Source organism: Antechinus flavipes, chromosome 6 (genome assembly GCF_016432865.1).
Source record: "Antechinus flavipes isolate AdamAnt ecotype Samford, QLD, Australia chromosome 6, AdamAnt_v2, whole genome shotgun sequence".
In the NCBI taxonomy this organism is placed as follows: Eukaryota; Metazoa; Chordata; class Mammalia; order Dasyuromorphia; family Dasyuridae; genus Antechinus; species Antechinus flavipes.
The window spans coordinates 17,231,304-17,255,624 of NC_067403.1; the positions used below are offsets into that span (position 1 = coordinate 17,231,304).

Below are 24,321 nucleotides of genomic sequence, written 5' to 3' on the forward strand. Positions count from 1 at the left end.
TTTGGAAACTTCAGGGAATCAAAAAAAGAAATAAGAAGAAATTTTAAAAAAAAATTCCATGAAAAACAATTATAAAATGTATAAAATTTGTGGTAGTTAACCTAAAAAGACACTCAGATCTTGTATATTTAATATTTTTTATGGACTGCTTTGCAGTTTGGTGAAGTTGATGGACTTTTTTTCTTAGTAATATTTTTAAATGCATACAATAAGATACAGAGGATTATGAAAGAAAGCAATTATATTAAAGATAGTTTTCAAAATTTTTAAAAATTGTTCTTGGGGCAACAAGACTTATACAATGATCAATTCTGATGGACATGGCTCTTTTCAGCAGTGAGATGTTTCAAACCAGTTCCAGTTGTTCAGTGATGAAAAAAGCCATATATACCCAGAGAGAGGCCTATGGGAACTGAGTGTGGACCATTGAATAGCATTTTCATGCTTTCGGTTGATGTTTGCTTGCATTTTGTTTTCCTTCTCAGGTTTTTTTTTTTTTTTTTTTTTTTTTTTTCTTTCTACATCTAGATCTAGATTTGGATTTCTACATTCTTGTGTAGCAAGATAACTGTATAAGTATGTATATACATATATTGGATTTAACATATATTTTAACATAGTTAACATGTATTGGACTACCTGCCATCTAGGGTAGGGATGGGAGGAAGGAGGGAAAAATTTGGAACAGAGTTTTGCAAGGGTCAATGTTGAAAAATTACCCATGCATATATTTTGTAAATAAAAAACTTTAATAAAATAATGTTCTTGGACCCCAGATTAAGAACCCCTTCTATTTCATAGAAATAAAAATCTTAAGACATTGGAGAGATGTGTGATATTCATGCTTGAGCTGTATAATAAAAATTGATAACTAATTGAATTATTCTATAAACTTAGCATTATTCTAGTCAAGCTCCCAATGGGTTACTTATAAAACTTGGGAAGATTTTAAAAAGAGCCACTTTATTAGGAGGAAGAAAACTTTCTGGATTCCTTAATTTCAAAGGGAAATAATGAAATAAGGTGTGAAAGAAGTGCAATATTCCGGTATAATCTCAAACTATGTTATAAGGCACTCATCAATTAAAACTAATTTAGAAATAGAAAATTAGAATGATGAAACAGTGAAAGCTAGTATTTACATAGTACTTTAAGACTTAAAAAGCATTTTACCGGTACCTCCCCCTCATAACCATCTTTCTGAGATGTAGGTGCAATTACCCTGCCTATTTTAGAGGTCAGGAAACTAAGGCAAACAGGTTAGGAGTTATACAAGTAGTGAGTGTATGAAGTGGGATTTGACTTGTAGTCTTGCTGACTAGGACAGTCATCAAATACACACCACTGAGAAAGACTCATGATCCTTTAACCCATTTAACCATTGACAGTCCAGGGCTTGATGAGTTCAGGTACCACAAAAAGTGGTAATTGTTTATTTAATTTAATTATTATTGCTTATTAATTGCTTATTAAATTTAATTAATCTAGTGGCCCTTTCTCAGCCCTCCATTTTCTTGACTTCTGTGTAGTTTTTGATGGTTGACTCCTACCTACCATCCTGAATGTGTGCTCAGTGGGTTCTTCTCTCACTTCCCTCTCTCCTAGTTTTCTCCCAAATTTTTCCCATCTCAGTTTTCCTTTGTGGGATCACCATGAGTGCCATACCGGCTGACTGGCTTACCTCTGGGCACTATCCTGGGCCCTCTTTCTTCTCCCTACACTTTCAGTTCTGTTCAAAGATGATCAGATCTCTGGATCTAATTTTCTATCTTCTCAGATGTAATTGTGAAGGAGAAGAGGATCAGTTGGGTTTTGAACTATGGTTCCTTTCTGTCCCAAACTGAGCTTATTATCTTTTCCTGAAAACCCAGGTTTTCTCAACTTCCTTGATGCTATTGAGGGCACAGTCATGTCTTCCATAACCTAGCTGCACAATCTTGGTGTCATCACAAAATTATCAAATTTTGTTATTTCTGTTTCCACAATTTCTCTTGAATACATCCCCTTTACTCATAGAGCTACCATCCTAATTCAGGTCCTCATTATCTTGTATCCTGTTTCAAGCTTCTTCCCACTCTTAATCTATCTTACACTCAGTTACCAACATCATTTTCTTAAATCACAATTATACCATATTATGTTTTCCACCCTCATCTATGTCCCCCAGTTAATAAAATAATGGTATTATTTTTAAGATCATATGCAGAATCTTCCGTTTGACTTAGACTTTTCATTACCAGGCCTTTCCTGTCTTTGCATCTTCATTTTTTGTACATCACTCCTTTCTCTACAGGGCAGCTCTTCAGATCAATTTGATATTATTAACTCCCCTGCATTCCCTTTGTACGATTGTTTCTCTTATCTGGAATATTTGTTCTCCTTTTTTTTTTTTTTTTTTTTTTTTAATTGCTTATTCTTAGAATTCCCAGTTTCTTTCAAGACTCAGAACAAGTGCTTCTTCTCTACGAGGCCTTTTCAGATCTTCCCTGTTTGTAATACCCCTTCTCATTGCCTCCTCCCCCATGGTCCTCTCTCTGCTTTGTATGTATTTTGTGTTATGTGTGTCTGTGTGTTTAAAAACATATGCACATGTTTGTATATGTCTTCCCTCTCTACTGTAGGCTTCTGACTGTTGGATTTTGTTTTTCTATTTTTAGCATTTAGCAACAGTGTCTGATAAATAGTATAAGCTTAACAATGCTGGTGTTGTGATTGAGAGAGCTTCCATATTTGACAAGAATGGCTGGAAAATTTGGAAAGAAGATTTAATTTAGTATATCATACTAGAAAAATATTTATAACTGCAATAATATATCCAAAGATAAAACCTAGTAGAACTAGTTTAATTGTAATGACCAATCTCTCCTGAGAGATTGATGATGAAAAGTGCTTTCTTTCTTTTTGTTTTATTGGTTTTGTCTTTACAATGGAGAATTGAGTAATGATGGTAAGGTAATAGGAAGTGACAGTGGTAAAAAAAGCAAAAACAAAACAGAAGACAAATAAAACCACAAGCTTAAATTATTATAACTGAAACAATAGAAGTTTTTCATTAAGGTCAACAATAAAGCAATTGCCTAATGGTTTCACTCTATTTGACATGTTACTAGTAAAAGTAATCATAGCAACAAGATAATTTTTAAAATGAGAGAACAAACATGGATAAAGAGTAATTAAAATAATCTCTTTTTGCAGAGGATATCATGATTTATACCAAGAACTCCTGAGAATTGATGAAAACATGAAATAACTTAAAGCTTTAGCAAATATATGCCATACAAAGTAAATCTGTAAACCATTTTGTTTTATTTTATATTCCAAACCTAGGGGGTTAAAGGTAAGAAGAGAAATTCCCTCTATGAGTAGCAGTATTCAATACATTTTTTGAAATTAACCCACCATTACACTGTGGAATTTAGATAAATATCTTTAATATTCTGTATTTACTAATTTTTCTAGCAGACCTTACATTGTCACATGATATAGAGGTTATTTAAACTTGCCATTTTTATCCAATTATCTATATATGATGGTGCTTTCTTTCATCTTTTTAAATCAATTCATTGATACTTCACTCAAATATTAACTGCATCATTGTTCGTTGAACTTTCTTACCTGAAGATTTTTTTCTCATTCTTAATGCTGCAACAAAAGCAGTTTTTAAAAACTGCTTCGATTTCATCACTCCCTTTTTCAGAACCCTCTACAACCTCTTTCACAAAAATAATATCAAAAGTCTTATAGTAATCTTTGATATGCTGCATTGTGTAGCTTTTCTTTGTTTGGACAGTATCATTTATTTTGCTGTAGATATGTTAATTCTCTCCCATATTTGTTTTCCTAGATTCAGCTCTAAGCCATTATTGGTGGTTCCTTTGTGCATGGAACTGCTTCTTTCCCCTTCTCTCTCATTCTGTCACTCTCCTGAAATTCTTCAATAACTTGGGAATTATTAGATTATTCCACTCCTAAAATGTGCACAAATACCTATTTTTAGAACTGTGCTTTCATTTAACCTTTGGAAAGGTTTTGTTTTCTTTCTTGTCCATTATAGATTGTAAGCCTCCTGAGGCAGGAGTTATGTTTTCTGGTTGTTATGTATTTCCTCTTCTCTGGGTACTAAATATGCTTTAGGCATTTCCTTGATTGAATTGAATGTATTTCCCAGCCTAATGAATGATTTTATTTTCCTTTATGGGAATTTATTTATTTATTTTGTAAAGAAAATGTATTTGAAAAGAGTCCTTTATTATTTTTTTTTCTAGTTCACAATTGGACACTTGAAGATACCCTTCAGTGGCTGATAGAAGTGGTTGAACTTCCTCAGTATGAGAAGAATTTTAGGGAAAACAACGTCAAAGGAACAACCCTTCCCAGGTGATTCCTTCTTTGTTTTTTGTTTTTAAAAGGCATTTTTTTTTTCTTTAGTAAAGAAGGATATTCTGGAAATACCTTTTTCATTGTCGAAATTGAATACTATATATTGAAATGAAAACACATTCTCCAGAGATGTATTTTAAAAAAAGATAGCACACATTTCTACCCATAGAGATTTTAGGTAAATGTAGATATTTTACTGATGAAATGATAGATGGCTCCCAGTTTCCACGTATACACATTAAGAACATCTCTGTGTATGACAAACATACTGCTTAGAGAGGAACACACGTCCTGAACTCAGAGTTTGATGGAAGAAGCATTCCCTTTTTTTTTTTTTACCTTGTGCCAGGTGGCCAATTTTTAGGAGCTACAGCTACTGTGAGGAGAGCAGGCATATTATCATCACTGTTGAATTTTGAGTCCTTTTGTGCTGAATGATGTGGGGCTGATGCAACTGTAGCTGGATGCACAGAAGGGACATTCATAAGATGTCAACAGTGGGGAAATGAGCTCCTTCTGTCACTTATAGATCAGCCATAGAAGGATCATTTGAAGGAAACAGGACTTTTCACTATGTGGGCGTCTGTATCCTCCTCAGTTCTAAGAGCTGCATGTAATTAGAATACTTGTTTCTGGTTCAGAGATTTAAAATTTGAAACCACTATCTCTCAGATATTCTTCAAACTGACTAGAATCCTCTATTTTCTGTATGGCTAAGGCAGAGTAGGCTGACACTTTTCTGCCCCTACTCATTGTGTCCATACTTCTAAATGCAGCCTCATGTTGCACTTGCTTGGCTGCCATGATACCATTGATGTCCATTGAGCTGGAGTTTCCTAAAATTGCCATATCTTTGAGAGAACTACTTGCTATCTAGCAAAAAAAAAAAAAAAAAAAAAAAAAAAAAAAGATCTAGCTAGACCTTTTACATCATATACTTATGAGGGAGATTAAAATTCTAGTGTCTTTACCTTTATTAATTTTAATATTCTTGGTCTCAGCCCAATGTTTTAGCTTTATTAGATCTTTGTTAGGATGCTTGGTAGGATATTTTATGCATCTTAATCTGCGCGTCCCCTCCCTTCCCCCCATTTTGCAGTATTTGGAAATTTGATAAACATGCCATTTATACTTTTGTCTAAGTTACTGAGAAAATGTCATGCTGCAAAAGCCCAAGTATGGGTCCTTGGAGTGTTTCACTAGAATACTTCCAAGATCTTCAGTGAATTATTCTTTAGACTCAGCCCCTCAGTAATTGTGAATTTACCCAATTGGACTCTCTTTTGGTCTTCATTTCTATGGAAACAGCATAACAGACTTTACAAAACTGTACTAAAATCAAGGCAGTCATACCAACAAAACAGATTTCTTAAATGAAATGTAAGAATTTCTACAAATCTATTAAATATTCATATATTACCAAAACAGAAAGGGCATATTAAACAACCCAGACTTAGGAAGGAAACTCATGACATAAATAAACTACTCCTAAAACTTGTTCCAAAATGTTATGCAGATGAATTCCAACAGAAAAGCAGTATTTAGTATTTAGTTAGTATTTAGACTACTAGAATTATTCTTGACCATAAAGAAACAAACCATTTTAAGATTATAGGATAATAGGATTAGTGAACAAAGAGAGCTTTGTGTTTATCTCATCCAGTCATCTCAGTTTATAGTTGAAGAAACCGAGTCTTGGGGAGGAGAAAGCATTTATCCCAGGTTATACAAGTGATGAGTTATAGAATGAGAGTTATAATCCAGATCCTTTGCTAGGCTCCTTTTGTGATAGAAAAATGGTTCTTATACCAATCCGGGAAGAGTAAGGGAAATTTTCAGTCTTGATGTTCCAAAGATATCTCTGAAAGAATATGCCCAAGATAAAAACTCCATTACCTTTTCCTTTAAATCTACTTCCCTTCTAGACTTCACTATTTCTTTAGACACTGTCATGACTCTGATTTCCCAGCTTTGCCACTCCCGTATTATCCTTCTTTGCTATCATTCTACTCCCCTTCTATGTTGTTGCTTGCCAAATCTTGACTTTTCATCCTCCATATTGTCTTTTATATCTTTTCTCTTCACTCCCACAACTCTGGCCCTGATTTAGCCTTCATCCCTCTCTTATCTGATACCTAATCCAGGACAGAAGAAGAAAACTGTATAGCATTTTCATTAATCTATATTTGGCAAAAAATATACATAGTGTGTATATATATATATATATATATATATATATATATATGAAAGAAACATCAGCAAAGCAACTACAGCAATCTATCCTAAGGTTATTGACTTAGAGCCAGTAGGATTTATGTTACGGATAGAAGGATATGCTATGGCTGTTCTAATAGCCTTCTAATTGATCTTCATGACCCTAGTCTCTTTTCCTCCAGTCCATTCTGCAAGTAATTACCAAAGGATGATTTTTCTTATAGGACAGATATGACCATGGCACCTCTATATCTACTAAATTCCAGCAGCTCCCTGTTAACTCTGACATTTAAAGCTCTTTTCTATCTTTTCAGCTTTATTACATGTTATTTTCTTCTATGTTCTCTATGATTCTTTTTTTCCATTGCTCCCATTGGATATTTCCATCTCTCATCTCTTTGTCTTTGCATATCCTCAGAGCTTGAGATGTAGTCTCTTCCCACAAGGACCACACTCCACTGCATTTGCCTTAGATCTATCCTGGTCTCCCCTGCTATTTCCTTGCCATTCTCCCCGTTCATTTGAATCTGCTTAGTGTATATTTTTTGCATATCCTTCTGTGAGTTTATTATCTTACTGAGAGTGTTGCTATTCTTGCCATGGAGGAGATGCTTAATAGATGTTCTTTGATGCCTGAAAGCCAGCATCACCTCTCTTCCTACTGATTTGACATGTCTGGAATCTTTAGGTTTAGAAGCAAGATGGGAAAAAATCAAGGTATAAATATTGGTGAGGAAGACATGACAACACTTAGGAAACTACAGAGAATCAGAAAATGTACTCACTAGACAATTATTAGTTTCATGAAATTAGAATTAAAAGATATCAAAAGGTATCATCATTTCTATATAATAAGAACAAAATAGATAATCCAATAATATTTTTACTAGGTATATATCCCACAAAATTCAAAGGCAAATGGGAATCTCCCTTCTCCCATGTCCTCCCAATATTCCTTTCCCTATATACAATAGCATATGAAATAGTCTATTTAAGAGCACATTCTTGCTTTCAAATTCTTATCCTCATTGTGTGGTAATGATGATGATAATTGTTTTAATGATAATATAATAACTTGACATATTAAAAATATTTTTGATACATATTTTCCTTTGTTTTTCTCCAAAGACCTATGATGTAGAACAAGTGTTAGCTATCCATTTTTTAAACATGAGCAAATCGAGGCTCCAAGCTTAGATGATTTTTTCAAATTCACATAGCTTGGGAATAAGAGAGCCAGGATTTAGAACTATATCTTATGAATCATTCATTAGTTTTCCTACTACCTAAGGTTTTATTTAATTTTTCTTAGTTCTATAGTGTCCTTTGGCAGTCTGTTTTAGCTTATAGAAGCCTTCTCCGAATAATATTTTATATGATTGAAAGAAACGCTAACCATCAGTTAGAAGGTAGTAAAAGCAAAGAAGTACTTTCTCTTCCCTCTCATCTAAGTACATGGTCCCCTTAAATTTTTTCTAGAGACCCTTGAGTTCATGGATCCCAAGTTAATAACTACATTCCTTTTCACTTTATTTGTTATGATAGTAATAATATATAACAATCAGTCATTTTAAAATATTTTAAAAATTATAAAGCATCTGAATAATAATGATAGGAGATATTTTATGCTAATTATATTACTGTTTTAGTTATACAGATGAAAAAATTAGTCTTAGCTAAATTGTTGATTACAATCTAAGACAGTATAATTTTTACTTCAATTTTGCAAATAGATTATATGCAAACTTTAATATACAAATATAATCATAATTAAATCCATTCATATATACATGGAGAGAGAGAGAGTATGTGTGTGTGTATATGTATAAATGAGTTCTCATTTTAGTTTTTTTTTTTTTTTTTTTTTTGGAACAGGATAGCAGGACCTGAACCAGTATTTGTGATTTCTCAGCTGAAAATAATTGATCGGAGTCATAGACAAAAACTTCAGCTAAAGGCATTGGATGTCGTTTTATTTGGACCTCTAACACGTTAGTATTCATTCTAACTCAAGTAGGGAAAGAATAATCTAAAGGGCTAACAATTAACTGAGTGAAGAAATGACAATAAATAATAGGAAATATGTAGGAGGAATTGGTAATTGACAAAGAAGAATTCATACTTTAGGGACTTTGGATGGCAAAGTATTCTGCAATTTCCTTATACCAGAAGTGGAGCCTGAAATTTTTCAGATTGGTCCTTTATAGAAGTTACTGATCAACTCTGACTTATAGTACAGTTGAACTCTGGTTACCTGTCTATAATTGAGTGATCTTATTTAATTTAAGGATACATCATTAACTTCTCTATCATTTGGAATAATATTAAGTTATCATATTCTTCTATTTTAGAGGCTTTTTTTTTTTAATCATTAGGCTAAGGATCAGTACAGACAATTTTTGAAAAGGGATTTGTCAGTCATTTTTTAGTATTTATATAAATGGCCTTTTCTTAATCATTTTTAGTATTTATATAAATGGCCTTTTCTAAAAATTAGTCTGTGTTATTTATTGTATTTTTATTTTTTAACTCCAGAAAGCTTCTGGAAGTTCCTTAAAGCTTATATCACACACACACACACACACACACACACACACACACACACACAGTTCATTACACATTTATTTATTTTGCTGAGGCAATTGGGATTAAGTGACTTTCCCAGGGTCACACAACCAGGAGGTGTTAAGTTTCTGAGGCTAGATTTGAACTCACGTCCTCCTAGACTTCAGGACTGGTGCTCTATGTACTACACCAACTAGCTGCCCCAAAGTTTATATATTTTAATGAAGAATTTTTTGGATGGTTATTATAAATTAAGTTATATTTGGGGTTTCTTTCATAAATAAACAGAATATGTGAAAATATGCTATAGCAAAACTTGACAATTAGAACACGATTTGTCATATATTACCCAAATTATGTTTTCATACTTCTTTGTTGCCTTTTTGGTGTTGTAGAGCTCCTAAAAATTATTGTTGGAGTGGTGGGTGGAATGAGTTTGTAATTGACTTTATTTTGATATAAATATAAAACCTAGCTAGGTAAAACAAATTTCTAATGCAGTTTTCACTGCTGTAGTGTAAAAAGACAATATAGTATTATTGATATAATATTGATGTGTGCTAGAGGTGAACCAGTAGTGAAGGATGTAATTTCTTTTGTGTTCAAATGGTTTTAAAAAGGGATTCAAGTTTAAACTATTAGAATGTTGTTACTGCTTGCTTTTTCAAAGTAATTTCTTCTTTGAGCTACTATTCTAACATATAAACTAATTTTAATCTTTATGTCCCATGTTCATATTTTATTATTTATGTAGGTCCACCTCACAACTGGATGAAAGACTTTGTGCTCACAGTTTCCATAGTAATTGGGGTTGGAGGTTGCTGGTTTGCTTATACTCAGAATAAGACATCCAAAGAACATGTTGCCAAAATGATGAAAGATCTAGAGAGTCTGCAAACTGCTGAGCAAAGTCTCATGGACTTACAAGAGAGGTATGGAAGAGAAAAAAGTTATATATCTTATAAACTGCTTAAGGTTGTGATATTGATAACTTACATAGGAAAATAAAGTGATTTTTATAAAAAAATTAGCATCAATTTGTGATTTATGTACTTTAAATATATTTTTCATTAATTTCATTAAATATTTCCCATTGCACATAATTTTTTTAAACAATTAAAAGAATGGAGTTTCACATTCTCTCTCTCCCTTTCACTCTTGTCCCTTCCTTAAGAAAGCAAACAATTTGATATCAGCTTTATATGTTGAGTCATGTAACTATTCCATTAACTATGTAACAAAATAAAACACAAACAAAAATAAAACAAGAAAAAGAAAATAAAAAAAAAATGAAGGTAGATAGTATTTTTCATCATGCATCCTTTGGAATTGTCTTGGATCATTATCTTGATCAGAGTAGCTAAATTTTTCACAGTTGATCTTCATACAATATTGCAGTTACTGTGGACAGTATTCTTCTATTTCTTCTCATTTTACATTGTGTCAGTTAATAAAAAGTCTTCTCAAGTTTTTCTGAAACCATCCTGCTCATCATGTCTTATAGCAGCACAACAGTATTCTGTCCCCAATCCCACTTGTTCAGCCATTCATGCCCCAATTGATGGGCCCCAGTTTTCAACTCTTTGCAACCAAAACAAATAAACAAACAAATAATAAAAAAAAACTCAAACCCACAGAAATGGCTATAAATATTTCTGTATAACTAGGTCCTTTTTCCTCCTTCCTTTTTTTCTTTTTTTTTTTTTTTTTTTTTTTTTTTTTTTTTTTTTTTTTTTTTTTTTAATCTCTTTAGGATATGCACCTAATGGTATATATTTTGGCCAAAGGGCATGCACAGTTTTATAACCCTCTGAGCAGAGTTCAGAAGGACTAGTTCACAACTCTTCCAATAGTGTATTGAGTCTCCCAATTTTTGGGACTCTTTATTATATATATTTGAATCAGTTCCCTATATATTTGAGAAATGAGATCTTCATCAGAGAAACTTGCTATGAAAATTTTTTGCCACTTGTCTGTTTTTGGCTTCATTAGCTTTTTTTGGAGAAAACATTTTTAATTTCAGGTAATCAAAATTATCCCTTTTTAATTTTTCACAATCCTTGTTATCTCTTGTTTGAGATATAAACTATTCATGTCCGACAGCTACATTTTTCTATGCTTAGCTAATACTTTAATCATTTATTTCTAAATCATTTATCTATTTTGATTTTATCTTGGTATACAGTGTAAGATGTTGATCTATACCTAGTTTCTTCCAAACTGCTTCCTAGTTTTCCTAACAATTTTTCTCAGTTCTTGATTCCTTACTCCCAAAACTTGAATTTTTGAGTTTATCAAACATTAGACTGCTGTGGTCATTTGCTTTTTTTTTTTTTTTTTTTTTCCCTTATTCTGTTCTAAGGCTTGAAAAGGCACAAGAAGAAAATAGAAATGTTGCTGTGGAAAAGCAAAATTTAGAGCGCAAAATGATGGATGAAATCAATTATGCAAAGGAGGAGGCTTGTCGATTGAGAGAATTGCGGGAGGGAGCTGAATGTGAATTGAGTAGACGCCAGTATGCAGAGCAGGAATTGGAACAGGTATTTAATTTCCCCTTTCTTACATCTGTATATATTATACTTATTTTCGTGTTCTATTACGTTTTGCTTTATTTATAAATAATTTTGTATTGATAGAATAAATACTGACCACACATTTGCCAGTGACAAATGTAGCACAAAATAAATAATGAGGTGAATTATTTTTCAGAGTAATGTTTGGTCAGTAACATTATCAAAATACCGACATGCTTCTCTATTTTAATTCTCTTCCAGTGAAATACTGTGTTGCTGATTCTTTGCTCATAAGTCATGATAAATAGAATTGTAGTCTCCATTCACTTATATCCAACCCATTTATTTATTTGTTTGTTTATTTGTTCATTCGTTCATTTACTTCTTTATTTTGGTTTCTAGGAGATAGTCATTTAAAAATAGTCCATATGGAAATTTTCTTCAAAGATACAGGTCTCTACTGTATACCAGTTCTTGAGCTTTAGCTTAAAAAAATTAATAAGCCTTTAATTTTTAGCATCACTAACAATACCTTAACTTATTCTCTATATGTTTAATTATAGAGGATATATTTATATACAATAAAATCACAACTTCTCACTGCTTGGCTTTGTAAAAAATTCATGACATTTAAAGATTGTCCATCTCAACATATTCATTCTCTTAAAGAAATTGGATTTGAATGTAGGTGTTTAGGTGTTGCACAGTAGGCCTTGAGGAAAGGTGATACTTCTACAACTTCAATTATTAGCAAATAATCTAGGTTGTTTTATTATTTATTTTTAAAGCTTCCACCCACCTTTCAAGCTAGGAATCATGAGTAATAAAAGAATCATAGGTTGAAAATTTTCTTTTACAAATGAAAAGTTTGTTGACCTTAATGGGATCTTCTTTAGTATTTATATAGATTCTATATTTTAAAAGAATCTCTCAAAAGTACATTTTCTACCAGGTAGGTAATCATTTATAATTTTTGTTTTTTTATATATTAACTTTTGGATTACCTTTACATACATATATACATACATACATATATATAGTTTTACCTTTTTTTTTTTTTTTAACCTGTTCCATCAACTTATTTAAGCTTTAATGGTCATTCAACAAATTAAAATTTTTAATATTTTTGATCTTTTGTTTTTTATTACACTGATCATCCCCAGTGAAAGAGAAAAACAGTAATTTAGCCAAAACAACTATTCCATTAATTATGTCTAACCCTTCAAAGGGGGAGGAGGAAAGTTACATATTTGTTTCAATTTTTCATAAGGGCCTAGTTTGGTCATTGTAATTATACAACATTCAGTTTCTTTTGTTATTTTTTTCTATTTGCATTATATATGTGTTTTCAAAGCTCTGCTTCTATCACTGCCTCAAGTGTGTTTACCCATATACCTCTCAATTCCTTGTTTGTTTGTTTTTTTATTTCTGAGAAAAATGTAGGTTCTTTAGCAGATTCATTTAGAAGATATGATAGGTTTTTTTAGCTATAGTTTTTCCTGAAATTTTCTTTAATGCTGTATTTGCTTTTTTGTATAACTTTTTTGTTAGATTTGTCCAGAATGGAGAAATCATTGAAATATCCAGCTACTGTTGTATTACTGTTTTTTTCAAAAATGAATTTAGATAATAAGGTATTTTGTAGCAATATGTTTTTTAATGATAGTAATTTGTTATCTGTGGTTCCTTTCAGCATAATTTAGTTGCTTTCTTTTTCCCTTTTTGTGTTGTAAATGATTGGCTTTGCATATTTGATAATGTGTTTGCAACTCTTACTGTTTGGATTGATTTATCTTGGATTAATTTATTTTTAGTAATTTTTTTCCCTAACCTGTCGTGTGTGTGTGTGTGTGTGTGTGTGTGTGTGTGTATTTGTGTGTGTTTCTAAAAAAGCAAGATTGCTTACAAGTGAGGTTTTTTCCTTAACCAATCTGTCCTTCTTTTTTGAATTTATTACATTCTCTTCTTTCTTTTGTAAAAATTTCTATTCATTTTAAACATATAACAAGAAAAAAGGAGCATAACAGATTCGATATAAAACAATACATTTCAATTTCAAGAAAACCTATATAATACTACTCATTATGTCATTGTTTTCAAACCTACTAAGGTTTTTTTGCTTCTTTGCAGGTTTCCTTTTTTTCTCTGCTGTGCATTTTTAAATTTCTCCCTTTCCTCTAGAAAGCTACAACTAAGTGTGGACTTGTATGTGTATATGTACACACACTCACACACACACACACACGCACACGTTTCCTATTTAACCCATTCCCAAAGAAAGTATAGTTCCATCTCTACCTGCCTTTCCCCATACAAGCTTCTGCATCAGTTCTTCCCTACAGATCTGTCTCATTTGTGGGAGATAATTTATCTCTCCCTACACAAATTTTTTTCTTTAGAATCACCCATCTTCCACAGCTCAGCCCAAGCCTTCTTTCAAACTGCCAAAATAATGGTGACATAAGAGTGATGAGATTCTGAATGGAGTTTTTGATGGAGAGAAACCAAAGAATTGATCCCTGAGCCAAGCAGGGGAGAAGGCTTTGATAGGGATGGGTTGAGCTCCATGGCCCCACCCTCTGGGGAGGTGATCCAGTCTGAAACCCAGGTTTTGTCAAACCCTAGAGATCTCCAGCAGTCTCACCTTGCTGTGCTCTCAGGAATCCCAGTCAAGTCCCTGAGGTTACATTTTCCCTAGAGAATCTACTTATGGGCCATCCCATGGCTGTTGCCTTCCTTTGGGTTAGCCAGCCATATCACCTGCCTCTTGGTGGTAGTACGTGGTAACTCCCCTATCTCTCTATACTTCCTACTCCCCCTTCCGTGCCCCTCCCTCCCTTCCTTCTTCCTACTGCTAACTAGCTCTTTTAAGGGCCTGGGTCTCTTTCAGGATTTAGCCTGTCAGCTAAGGGCGTGCCCCAACCTCATGGGGGCTTCCTTTCCACTGGGTAATTTTGAGTTTTACTGAGGAACTTGTCTTCCATATGCTGTCCCAACTCTATTTCATATTTACCCTTCCTGATTTCTCTTATGTTCCTTCATTTTGTCTCTAACCCCTTCCCTAAATAAATCTATCTTTTTGCCAAAGAAAATGGCCATTGCAAATTCTTCACATGACCGAACCCCAACTTTTGATGCCAAACCCCACATCATAGATCACATCATTTTTGTTTAATTCTTCCCCATTTTTTCCTTTCATTTCAGTAGTGAAATAAAATCCCTATCTTTTCTTTACCTTTAACTTGTTTTTTTTTTTTTTTTTTTTTTTTTTTTTTTTGGTAATGCTTTAGAATTTTATTTCCTGTGCCTTTTTTTTTTCTAAAAAGTGATTTCCCTTTCATTTTTTATTATTTATTTTCCTATGCTATTTATTGTAGACTTCTTTAATTCTTGGCCATTATATCTGTTAGTTCTTTAGCCTATGTTTTCTTCATGAAGTTAAACCTTTTAAAGTGTCTATCTTTTCTTTTTCTAAACAGTTTATTATTGCTTTATAGATTTTGTTCCATGGCCCTTTTCCTGCTGTTATTTACTCTTAGAAATACCAATTCCTGTAGGAGATAGAGAGGTTATTCCCCCGATGTTTAGGAATTTTTCTCTGTCTTTCACTGTACAGTTCATTATTAACCTTTGCTCTCCCCCTGGTCATTTGCCATGAGATCTCCTCCCTTGTTCTATGTTTTCCTTTTCTGGGTGTCATTTGTGTGTTATTCCTTCTTGATCCCTCCCTCCCCAGCTATAATTCTCCTTACAAGTCAGAATGAATTTGGTGCTAAATTTAAGAACCAGATTCCTATTTATATTTACTATTAAGTTCCTCATTTCTCTTTATAGACTATCTCTATTCCTCTTGAGAACATTGTTTAAATAGCACCTCCTCTCCCCACTATTAGAAAGGTTTGCCCTTTTGTTCTTCTCTTTTAGTATTTCCTTTTGCCTCCCTGCCCATTCTCCTGTAGATTTTCTTCTTGTTGACAGACTAGAGGAATTATTATTTCTTCATGGACCTTTGACTTGATTAGAGTAATATATAAGTGATGACTTATTCCTTTTGTTCTCTCCTGCCCTGTTCCCCTTTTCACACTCTCCTTTCTTTAATTTGGTCTTTCTAAAACATTGATTCATCTGTAGATGTTTTGTTGTAAAGTCTATCCTGTTTCTGGCCTTTCTCCACCATTACGTCTTCTGTTTGTGTTTTGCTTTTACTCTGGGTCTCCTTGTATGATTTTGGAAATAAATCTCTCATTGACCTCTTCATTGTTATTTGTTTTTGTTGTCCTTAGTTGTTATATTTGTTTTCCTTTCTTGTATTTCTGTTATCTAGGTTATTTGAAAAGCAAGTAATTGAAGTTTTGTTTTCTTTTTAAGAATGCTTCAAACTCTTTTTAAAAATTAAATATCCGTCTTTTTTCCATTAATGGTTAGGCTCAGTTTACAGGGCATGTCACTATAGGTTACATCCTGAACTCTTTTATTCTTTGTAATACATTATGGCAGGTGCTGAATAATGTTGGTGTAATTTACATTTCCTTTTCTTTATATCTGCAGATTTATCTGTACCCTAACAGCATTTGTTGTTTCTCATTGGAAATATTAACTAAACCGCTATGTTTCTTGGAATGAACATCTTAGGGTTGGTTGGTTGGTTTTTTTCTAGAAGTGATGTCTAGACCCATTCACCTGGTACTTTATCCGCATTTTGTAGTTCTGGTCAGTTTTCTTCTGTTATTATTTGCATTATGGAATTTAGATTTCTGACATCTTTTTTTTTTTTTTTTTTTTTTCTGGGAGCCCACTAATCCTGAAGTTGTCTTTCTACATCCTGTCTTTGATATCAAGGTGTTTTGCTCATATAGATATTAGATTTAAAAAAAAAACATAATAGCTATTTCAATCTTTTCTAAATTATTTTTTACTTTTCTATATTTTCATTTCCAATCAGTTCTCTCTTTTGGTTCTTTGGTGAGAGTTGCCATTTTAAGTTGTTCTGTTTATCAATTATTTCTTCTGTGCAAGCCATGAATTATGCACAGAGGCTTAAAAGGATCCATTAAGGCTTAGGTAAAGTTAGGTAACAAAAATTCTTGGTGGACTCATGATAGATGGATGCCTCCATACATGGGAATGCGGATGGGAGCAGTGCAAGTCTGCTACTTGGCAGAGCAGCCTCAGCAATATGATAGGGGGCAAGGGACTTAAAATATAATTCATCCTTGTATATGGCTGAAGTGGAATGTCGTAATGGGCCATAAAAAAATGAGTAAATTGAGCACCTGGGAAGTTAGGGTTTTAGAGGGAGTATCAGTAAGTGTTGAAATCATCAGGAATTGGGAGTGTTGAACTCATTGTGGAAGGAAGAGAAATGTCTGGCAGGTCTATAGGTAACAGGTAACCAGATTTTGACTGGGGGATAGTAGATTTCTCATAAGAGGAAAGTGACTGAGAAGTGGTGATAGCCCATGGTAAGGAAATGTTTTTTTAATTGAAATCTGCCTCTCTATAATTTCTCCCTGTTAATCTTAGTTTTCTCTCCATGAAATCAAGCAGAATGAAATTAAATCCATCTCTACCTTATTATTTTTCAAATATTTTAAGCCAGCCATTTCTTTCCTTCCCCCAACTCTTATTGTTTCTAATTTATTCTAAACAACTATAGCTCTTTCAGATGATCTTCAGTTGTTCTCTTTGAGACTGACTCCAGTTTGTCAATGTCCTTTCTAAAATGAAGCACCATAAATTCAGCACATTATTTCAGATGTTGTCATAGTCAGGGTAGTGAATGATACAGTTATTATCTACCTGGTCATACTTCTGTTAGTGTAGCCTGAAATGGGATTTTGGTTGCCTATTCAAATTTTTGATATTTTGAATTTACTAAACTCTTCAGAGTTTGTTCTTTTCCTTTCACATAAATCCTATCTTTTTATATTTTCTCTCAGTGGGAGAGGAGCAATTGATTTCATCCCTAATACTATGATTCCCTAGTATTAGTAGACCAGACCATTGATTTACTACTCTTTACCTGATATCCATGTTACACAATAATTCTGCTCTCCAGATTCTTACTACTATTGTCTATATCTGTACCACTATTGCCCAGCATCCACATCTTGCCTTCAGTGATAAATTTAGCAAGTTAATTCAGTTTTTCCTCTATGGCAGATTTTATAGAGATAGGACATAGATTTAAGGTCCTGCCTTAGGTTTTTTCCTTTTAGTCTAAAAAAGCAAGCATCCCATCTGATATAAGACATTGTTTTGTTACAAATGTTGTGAGTAGGTGTGTCTGCTAGGGATGTTTAAAAAAAAATTGTCTAGAGCAGTTCATTAAAATAACCATTAAAAGAATGAGGGATTTTTTTTTTTTTAATATACAGCTCAGGGATCATGTCTTAATCATTTATATATTCCTCATTTTTAAGGTTCGGATGGCTCTGAAAAAAGCTGAGAAGGAATTTGAACTAAGAAGTAGTTGGTCTGTTCCAGATGCATTGCAAAAATGGCTTCAGTTAACACATGAAGTGGAAGTACAGTACTACAATATCAAAAGACAAAATGCTGAAATGCAATTAGCAATCGCTAAGGATGAGGTATTCTATTTTGTCTCTTATTTTAAAAACATGTTGATTTTGTTTCTTAATAAGACATTAAGAATGGTATTATTCTAACTTTCTAAGGTATAAGAGTGTCCTGAGTAATATTTAGTTGTAGGTTATAAAATGTATGCTAAATTTAGAAGAATATGTATTTTACCAGGAGAAAATTAATGACGATTTAAAATTTTCATCATTATTACAAATGTTTTATACGGAGCTTTTCTCCTTTAGGTTGCTGCTTCATATCTGATTCAGGTTAGTAGTAACTGAAAGTTCTTCTCTGACGCCTTATTTAATTGTTTGAAATAAGACGAAACGTTAACTTGGTTTCGGGTAAACCAAGTGCTTACTAACTCCCTCCATTGTAGTAGGGTCTCATTAATCCTTTTTTTGATGGCCTCAGTGGAAGGACTCAGGTTTTGTTGTTGTTGCTGCTTGTTTGTTTGTTTCAGCAATAGAGATTAGGGGAAAAGTCTTTAGAACCGGATTTTGAGTTCCATTGATTAATAATGCTTTTTGAGAAAGCATGCCTCTTCATTGTTCTATTTGTCATAAAAATGTTTTCTGAGTTACTAATTTTGTAGTAATTCCCATGATTATTAAATTTATTTTTAGCAAAATAAAACTTCAGTAATGTGTAGGCATTGTGTAGAAATGTGTTTTAAGGTTGATGTTTAGATTCATTCTTTCTTTTCTAATGTTTTTAGGCAGAGAAGATTAAGAAAAAGAGGAACACAGTCTTTGGAACTCTGCATGTTGCACACAGCTCATCTCTGGATGAGGTGGACCATAAAATTCTGGAAGCAAAGTAAGAAAATTGGAATCAGTAATCTCTTTTAACATGATTTAAAAAAAAATGATTAATTTACAAAGACATTTGGCATATCAATTTGTACAAATTATGTGTCCTTGTAAAGTTTAATTTTTTTCCTTTCCCAGTCTCAATAAATACATGTTTATTATTTTACTGTGAACTCTTTATAATAGTCAATTTATTATTTCACATCAAATTCACTGATATGATGAGAACTACTGTCTTCCCATTTCCCAGGAAAGCTCTCTCTGAGTTGACAACTTGTTTACGAGAACGACTTTTTCGCTGGCAACAGATTGAGAAGATCTGTGGTTTTCAGATAGCCCATAATTCAGGACTACCAAGCCTGACCTCCTCTCTTTATTCAGATCACAGTTGGGTAGTGATGCCCAGAGTCTCTATTCCACCCTACCCAATTGCTGGCGGAGTTGATGACTTAGATGAAGATACACCTCCCATTGTCTCACAGTTTTCAGGTAGGTTGTATGCTTAAAATAGATAATGTAATAGATGATTATAATTTAAATAGTTAAAATTGATGATGGAATTTTTTTAAGACCAGATTTCTAATGTAATTTTTTTTTATCATTGCCTGACAATCTGTTAATTCACTTTCTCTAAGGCTTTTTTCACATTATCATTTAAATACTCAGAATTCAAAAGTATAATTTGTGAAACCATCATGTTATTGAATTTAAATAAACATTGAGAGGTTTAAACTATTTGTCCAGGTTCACAAAATCAGTATGTATCAGAAGTAAATCTGAGCCCAAGTGTTCCTAACATGGATGCTGGTTCTCTTAACTATTGATGTAGGCAACTTGTCTTCTCCATATTATACATGAGGAAAAGGAGACTTAGAAAAGTCACATGACAGAAATTGGATGTGGTACTCAGGTCTTCTGGCTCCAAGATTAATGCTTGCTACTTTTGCTTTAGCCTTAAAACAGATTTTTAATGAATCTATAGTAATGATGACTATAAATTACATTTTTATGCCATGTTCAGGTTTACAAAGTTTCTTTTGATATTTCTTTTTATTATCTTCATGACACCCAAGAGTTTCAGATATTACTGTATGTAACTTTAAAAATTTTAGCTATCAAATCATAATATTTATAGTGAGAAAGTATAGGGAAGAAGTAGAAATATATAAAAACAAGCTTGGGATTTTAAAATAATATATTGTATATGTAACAATGAAATTTATTTCCCTATTTTTTCCAAATATTTCCAAAATGCTGTTTCTATTCTCCTTATCCCTAAGGAGACACATACATACATATACACACACATATATAAATATATATTTTATTTATGTGTGTGTGCTTATATGTATTGTGTGTATATTCATCCTTAAATGAGTTCATTTTTCCTTTGATGCTGTATAATGATACTATGTTCAAAATTTACTTTTCTGAAAGAACTGATGGAGTCTGAATGTAGTTTTAAGTATACTTTTTAAAGCTCTTTTTATGTTTCTTGATTTTTTTGGGGGGGAGGGAGGAAGGGATCTTGTTTTCTTTTACACATTAATATGGAAATATGTTTTGCATGAATGGCACATGAATAATCTACAGAAGCAAAGAATTTGAAACTTCAAATTCAAAAAAAATATTAAAAATTGTTTTTACATGTAATTGGAAAAATATTTTTTTAAAAAAGAAAGTGAAAATGTATTATCCTTTTGCTAAGAATAAATAGGGAACCAAGAAGTATGATGCACATCTTGTTTCTGCCACGTGGTACTTAATGAAAAATAACCTTACTAGTAAGTCTCTCTAACAAGAAATAGTGAACTGCTAGAACTGTCTGTAGGTATGTGACAGCTGTTTTCTTTACTGTATAGGGGTTCTTGTGAAGCTCAGATGAAATAAAGTATGTAATGTCTTGCAGAATTTAAAGAGAGTTAGCATGTATTTTCTAAGTGCTTCCTTTTTAAAAGGTAGGCACTATGCTAAGTGCTAGGGATATTAAAAACATATGAATCTCAATTTTTGTTGTACTGGATAATCTTTGATGTCCAAAATGTATATGTTCCTAGAAAAAAGGTCTTCTTGATAAATTTCTTTATGGTGAATCTAAATTTCACCTTGCTTGCAACTAGAAAATTAGACACAAAGAATGGAAAGATATAGACACTTTTAAAAAAATGGGCTTGAGATATAGTGAAATTAAGGATCTCACCACTTTATGTTATTAAAAAAATAGAATATTTAGAAATTGCCTTCTTATGGTTATTTTTACATATGGCTCTTCTTAAACTTTTATCTTAATTGTAAACAAAAGGAACAGTAATAACTTAGAAAGATTATATATAGTTGGGATCAAAATGGTATAGATAGAAGTTGTAGAACTGAGTGCTCCCCAGGAAAAACTGCCCCCAACAGATGTAGAAAACACACCAGGCAGAGGCTTTGTGGGGAAATCCAGAAAAAGATCAGGGGCCATTTGCGCAGACCAGTCAGCCTGGGACTGGGGAGAGCTCAGTAGACTCTGCACTGGGCTCCGGCTTGGAGGAGATTGCAGACCTGTTCCAAGACACCGCTGGGGGGCAGCTTAGTCACACGGGGCACAGGGAGGAGGGAAGCTCGGGCAGGGAGGCCCCCAGTGCAGGGAGGCCCCCAGAGCGTGCTAGCTCGCTGAGAAAGGAGGGGAAGTTCAGGCGGAAGCAGAGGCGTGTAGATCAGCCCATCCAAGCAGTGTCTCCGTTCTAGCGTCAGGGGCTTCTCCCCCACTCCCCACCCCCTTGGAAGAACAACCAGACCAACTTGGGACCTACATTTCCTGTCGCTTAGAACAAAACCTGCAACACTTAGAGCAGCGGGACAGACTCCAATTACTCTGGGAGCATTAAAAAGTGCTTGCAGTTCGGAGCCCAAGCTGTCCCTGAAATCCTGGAATAGCACATCAGTGAATACCCTCAAGAAAGCAGCAGCAGGACCAGCCCAGTGTCGAGGAGGCTGGAAAAGTGAACAACAAAAAAGGCCCATTGTGAAAAGTTATGGCGACAAACTCAGAAAAAGAGAATGAGCCCCAAACAACTACAAGCAAAGCTGCGGAGAAAAGCATAGCTTGGGCACCTGTTCATCCAGAATTCCTGAAACAGATAAAGCAAGGCTTTTGGTTTTTATTAATGAGCTTAAAAATATTTGTACAAATGAAATGAGTACCTGAATACCAAATTGGAAAAGAAATGAGAGCTGTGGAAGAAAGAATTTGAAGGGGATTTAAGCGCTTGGTAAAGGAAATATAAAATCTTCCTAAGTAGCAAAGTTCCTGAAAATTTAAATGGACCAATTAGAAACCCCAGAGTTAAAATATTTGTATGGTCTTGTTCAACTCTAAACTGAGAAGACCTGAAAGAGTATGTAACTTTATAGTGATGTTGTGAATAGAGAGTTGACCTCAAATTTAAGAAGTCCTACCTTCCTGCCCTGTCACATGCTTTGTGACTCTGGGCAAGTCCCTTAAGCTTTTAGTATCCTATCTAATACAGTAAGTTAGTTACTGAGCACCCATCTCCATTGGTCAATAGCATTTCCTCATCGGGAGTTCCCTAAACCAGCAAAAGCACAATATCCCCCCAATAAAAAAGGACATTAATAATGTTGGACAAAAGGGTTCCCTAATTTATAATATTTTCAAGTTATGTGGTTTTAGTATCTGTATTTGATTGTAGTGTCTGAAAAGATATCTGTTTAAAATCAACCCCAAAATATGACTGCATGATTAAAGAAAGTCCAGAACCGTTAATGCTTTTGCAGTTGATAAAAGTATCCTTTAAATTATTCTAGCAACACTGTGACATTTAACAATGCTAGTCATCTTTAACTTTAACATTGTTAGATCAAGAATAGACAATTGGTGATGATATTGCTCAATTGTTACTCTATACTTGTTTTCATTTTATTTCTCTTGGCTTTTAAGCCAATTGCCATCAAAATAACTATTTATTTCTTAAAAACAAACAAAAACCACTTAATTTTCTCAGGAGCAAGTGATATTGGGCCAAAGGCAGAAAGCAAATGTGGTAAAGAAGGTCAAACAGTTGTACCTCACAGTTCTCTCCTGAGTGTGAATGTGAATAAAGGCAGCTTGTGGTCGGGATTGCAATTTGCATCTTGTATGGGGAAGTGTTCTTTAAATATTTGATTTCCTTTTTTAGGGTCCATAGCAAAACCTGCTGTATCATTAGCCAGGAGCAGCAGTCTCTGCCGTTCCCGCCGGAGCATTGTGCCATCATCTCCACAGTGTGCACACACTCAGCTTCCTGCCCACCCCCCTCATCCTCGGCATCCTCAGCACATGCAGCCTTCTTTGCCTTCCCCTGATCCTGATATTCTTTCAGTTTCCAGTTGCCCCGCTCTTTATCGCACGGAGGAGGAGGAAGAGGCCATTTACTTCACTGCTGACAAACAGTGGTATGAGTTATGACTGATTATGTAAAACCTGGGTGGGCTTAAGCACTTGGAAACATAACATGTAGAGGAGCCTTTCTCTGAGCTAGCTCTGGATTGAGAGTCTGCCGCACTTTGGCTACTTTTTACCTGTGAGCTCATCTTAGTCACTTAACCTCCTTGAGGCTCAGTTTTCTTAATCACCAGGAAATTCTCACCTCATTGTGAGGATAACATGAGAATGTATAGTAATGGTAAAGCACATTCTCATTACAAAGAGGGCTACTGCTAATGGAAATAATAGGAAATAAGACTTCTGTGAGTCTGTTTCATCTTCTTTAAAATGAAGTTTTAGGACCACATGGTTTCTAACTCTAATTTCCCACAAGTCAGTTACTAGCATTGTAATTACAATTGTTAGGAGCCTTTTATGCTGGGAGACTGGTCTAAACTATCTATATATAGTACTTATGACCATTTTTTTCTCTACCTTGCCTTAAATTTTTAAAAATCTTTCAAAAAAGTAACAGAGGAAGCAGATTGATACAGCTACAAAATTATCACTTAGTAGACATTTAAGCATTTACAAAGTTGAAAGAAAATTGAGTTAAAGTGATTATTAGAATAATATTATTAGGGAATAATAAATATTTCCTTTCCTCATTCTAATTCTGACCTTTTGAGAATCCAGATTGTCCAAATTGGCAATAATTGATATGATAAATTTTTTTGTACTTTTGCAGTAAAACAGGCTATCTACACAATAGAGAAAATCCAGGAATGTGGAAAACTCAATTTAACTGGCTCAACTTACTTGAATTACTTAATCTACAAATTTG

General features: G+C 33.6%; 1 protein-coding gene across 3 annotated transcripts in view; it reads left to right on the plus strand.

Annotated features, from left to right (window-relative positions):
• Nucleotides 1-24,321, plus strand: part of STIM2 (stromal interaction molecule 2) — a 127,943-nt gene that overhangs the window by 98,308 nt on the left and 5,314 nt on the right. Inside the window, exons 4-12 of one of the 3 annotated variants that reach the window (XM_051966145.1) lie at nt 4,266-4,377; nt 8,470-8,585; nt 9,914-10,091; nt 11,522-11,699; nt 18,095-18,262; nt 18,500-18,523; nt 18,976-19,076; nt 19,320-19,558; nt 23,434-23,506. In XM_051966145.1, the coding sequence (XP_051822105.1) occupies nt 4,266-4,377; nt 8,470-8,585; nt 9,914-10,091; nt 11,522-11,699; nt 18,095-18,262; nt 18,500-18,523; nt 18,976-19,076; nt 19,320-19,558; nt 23,434-23,506 (1,189 nt within the window). Of the gene's footprint in view, nt 1-4,265; nt 4,378-8,469; nt 8,586-9,913; nt 10,092-11,521; nt 11,700-18,094; nt 18,263-18,499; nt 18,524-18,975; nt 19,077-19,319; nt 19,559-23,250; nt 23,507-24,321 lie in introns of all 3 variants that reach the window. The other 2 variants (XM_051966143.1, XM_051966144.1) reach the window with 2 other exon arrangements.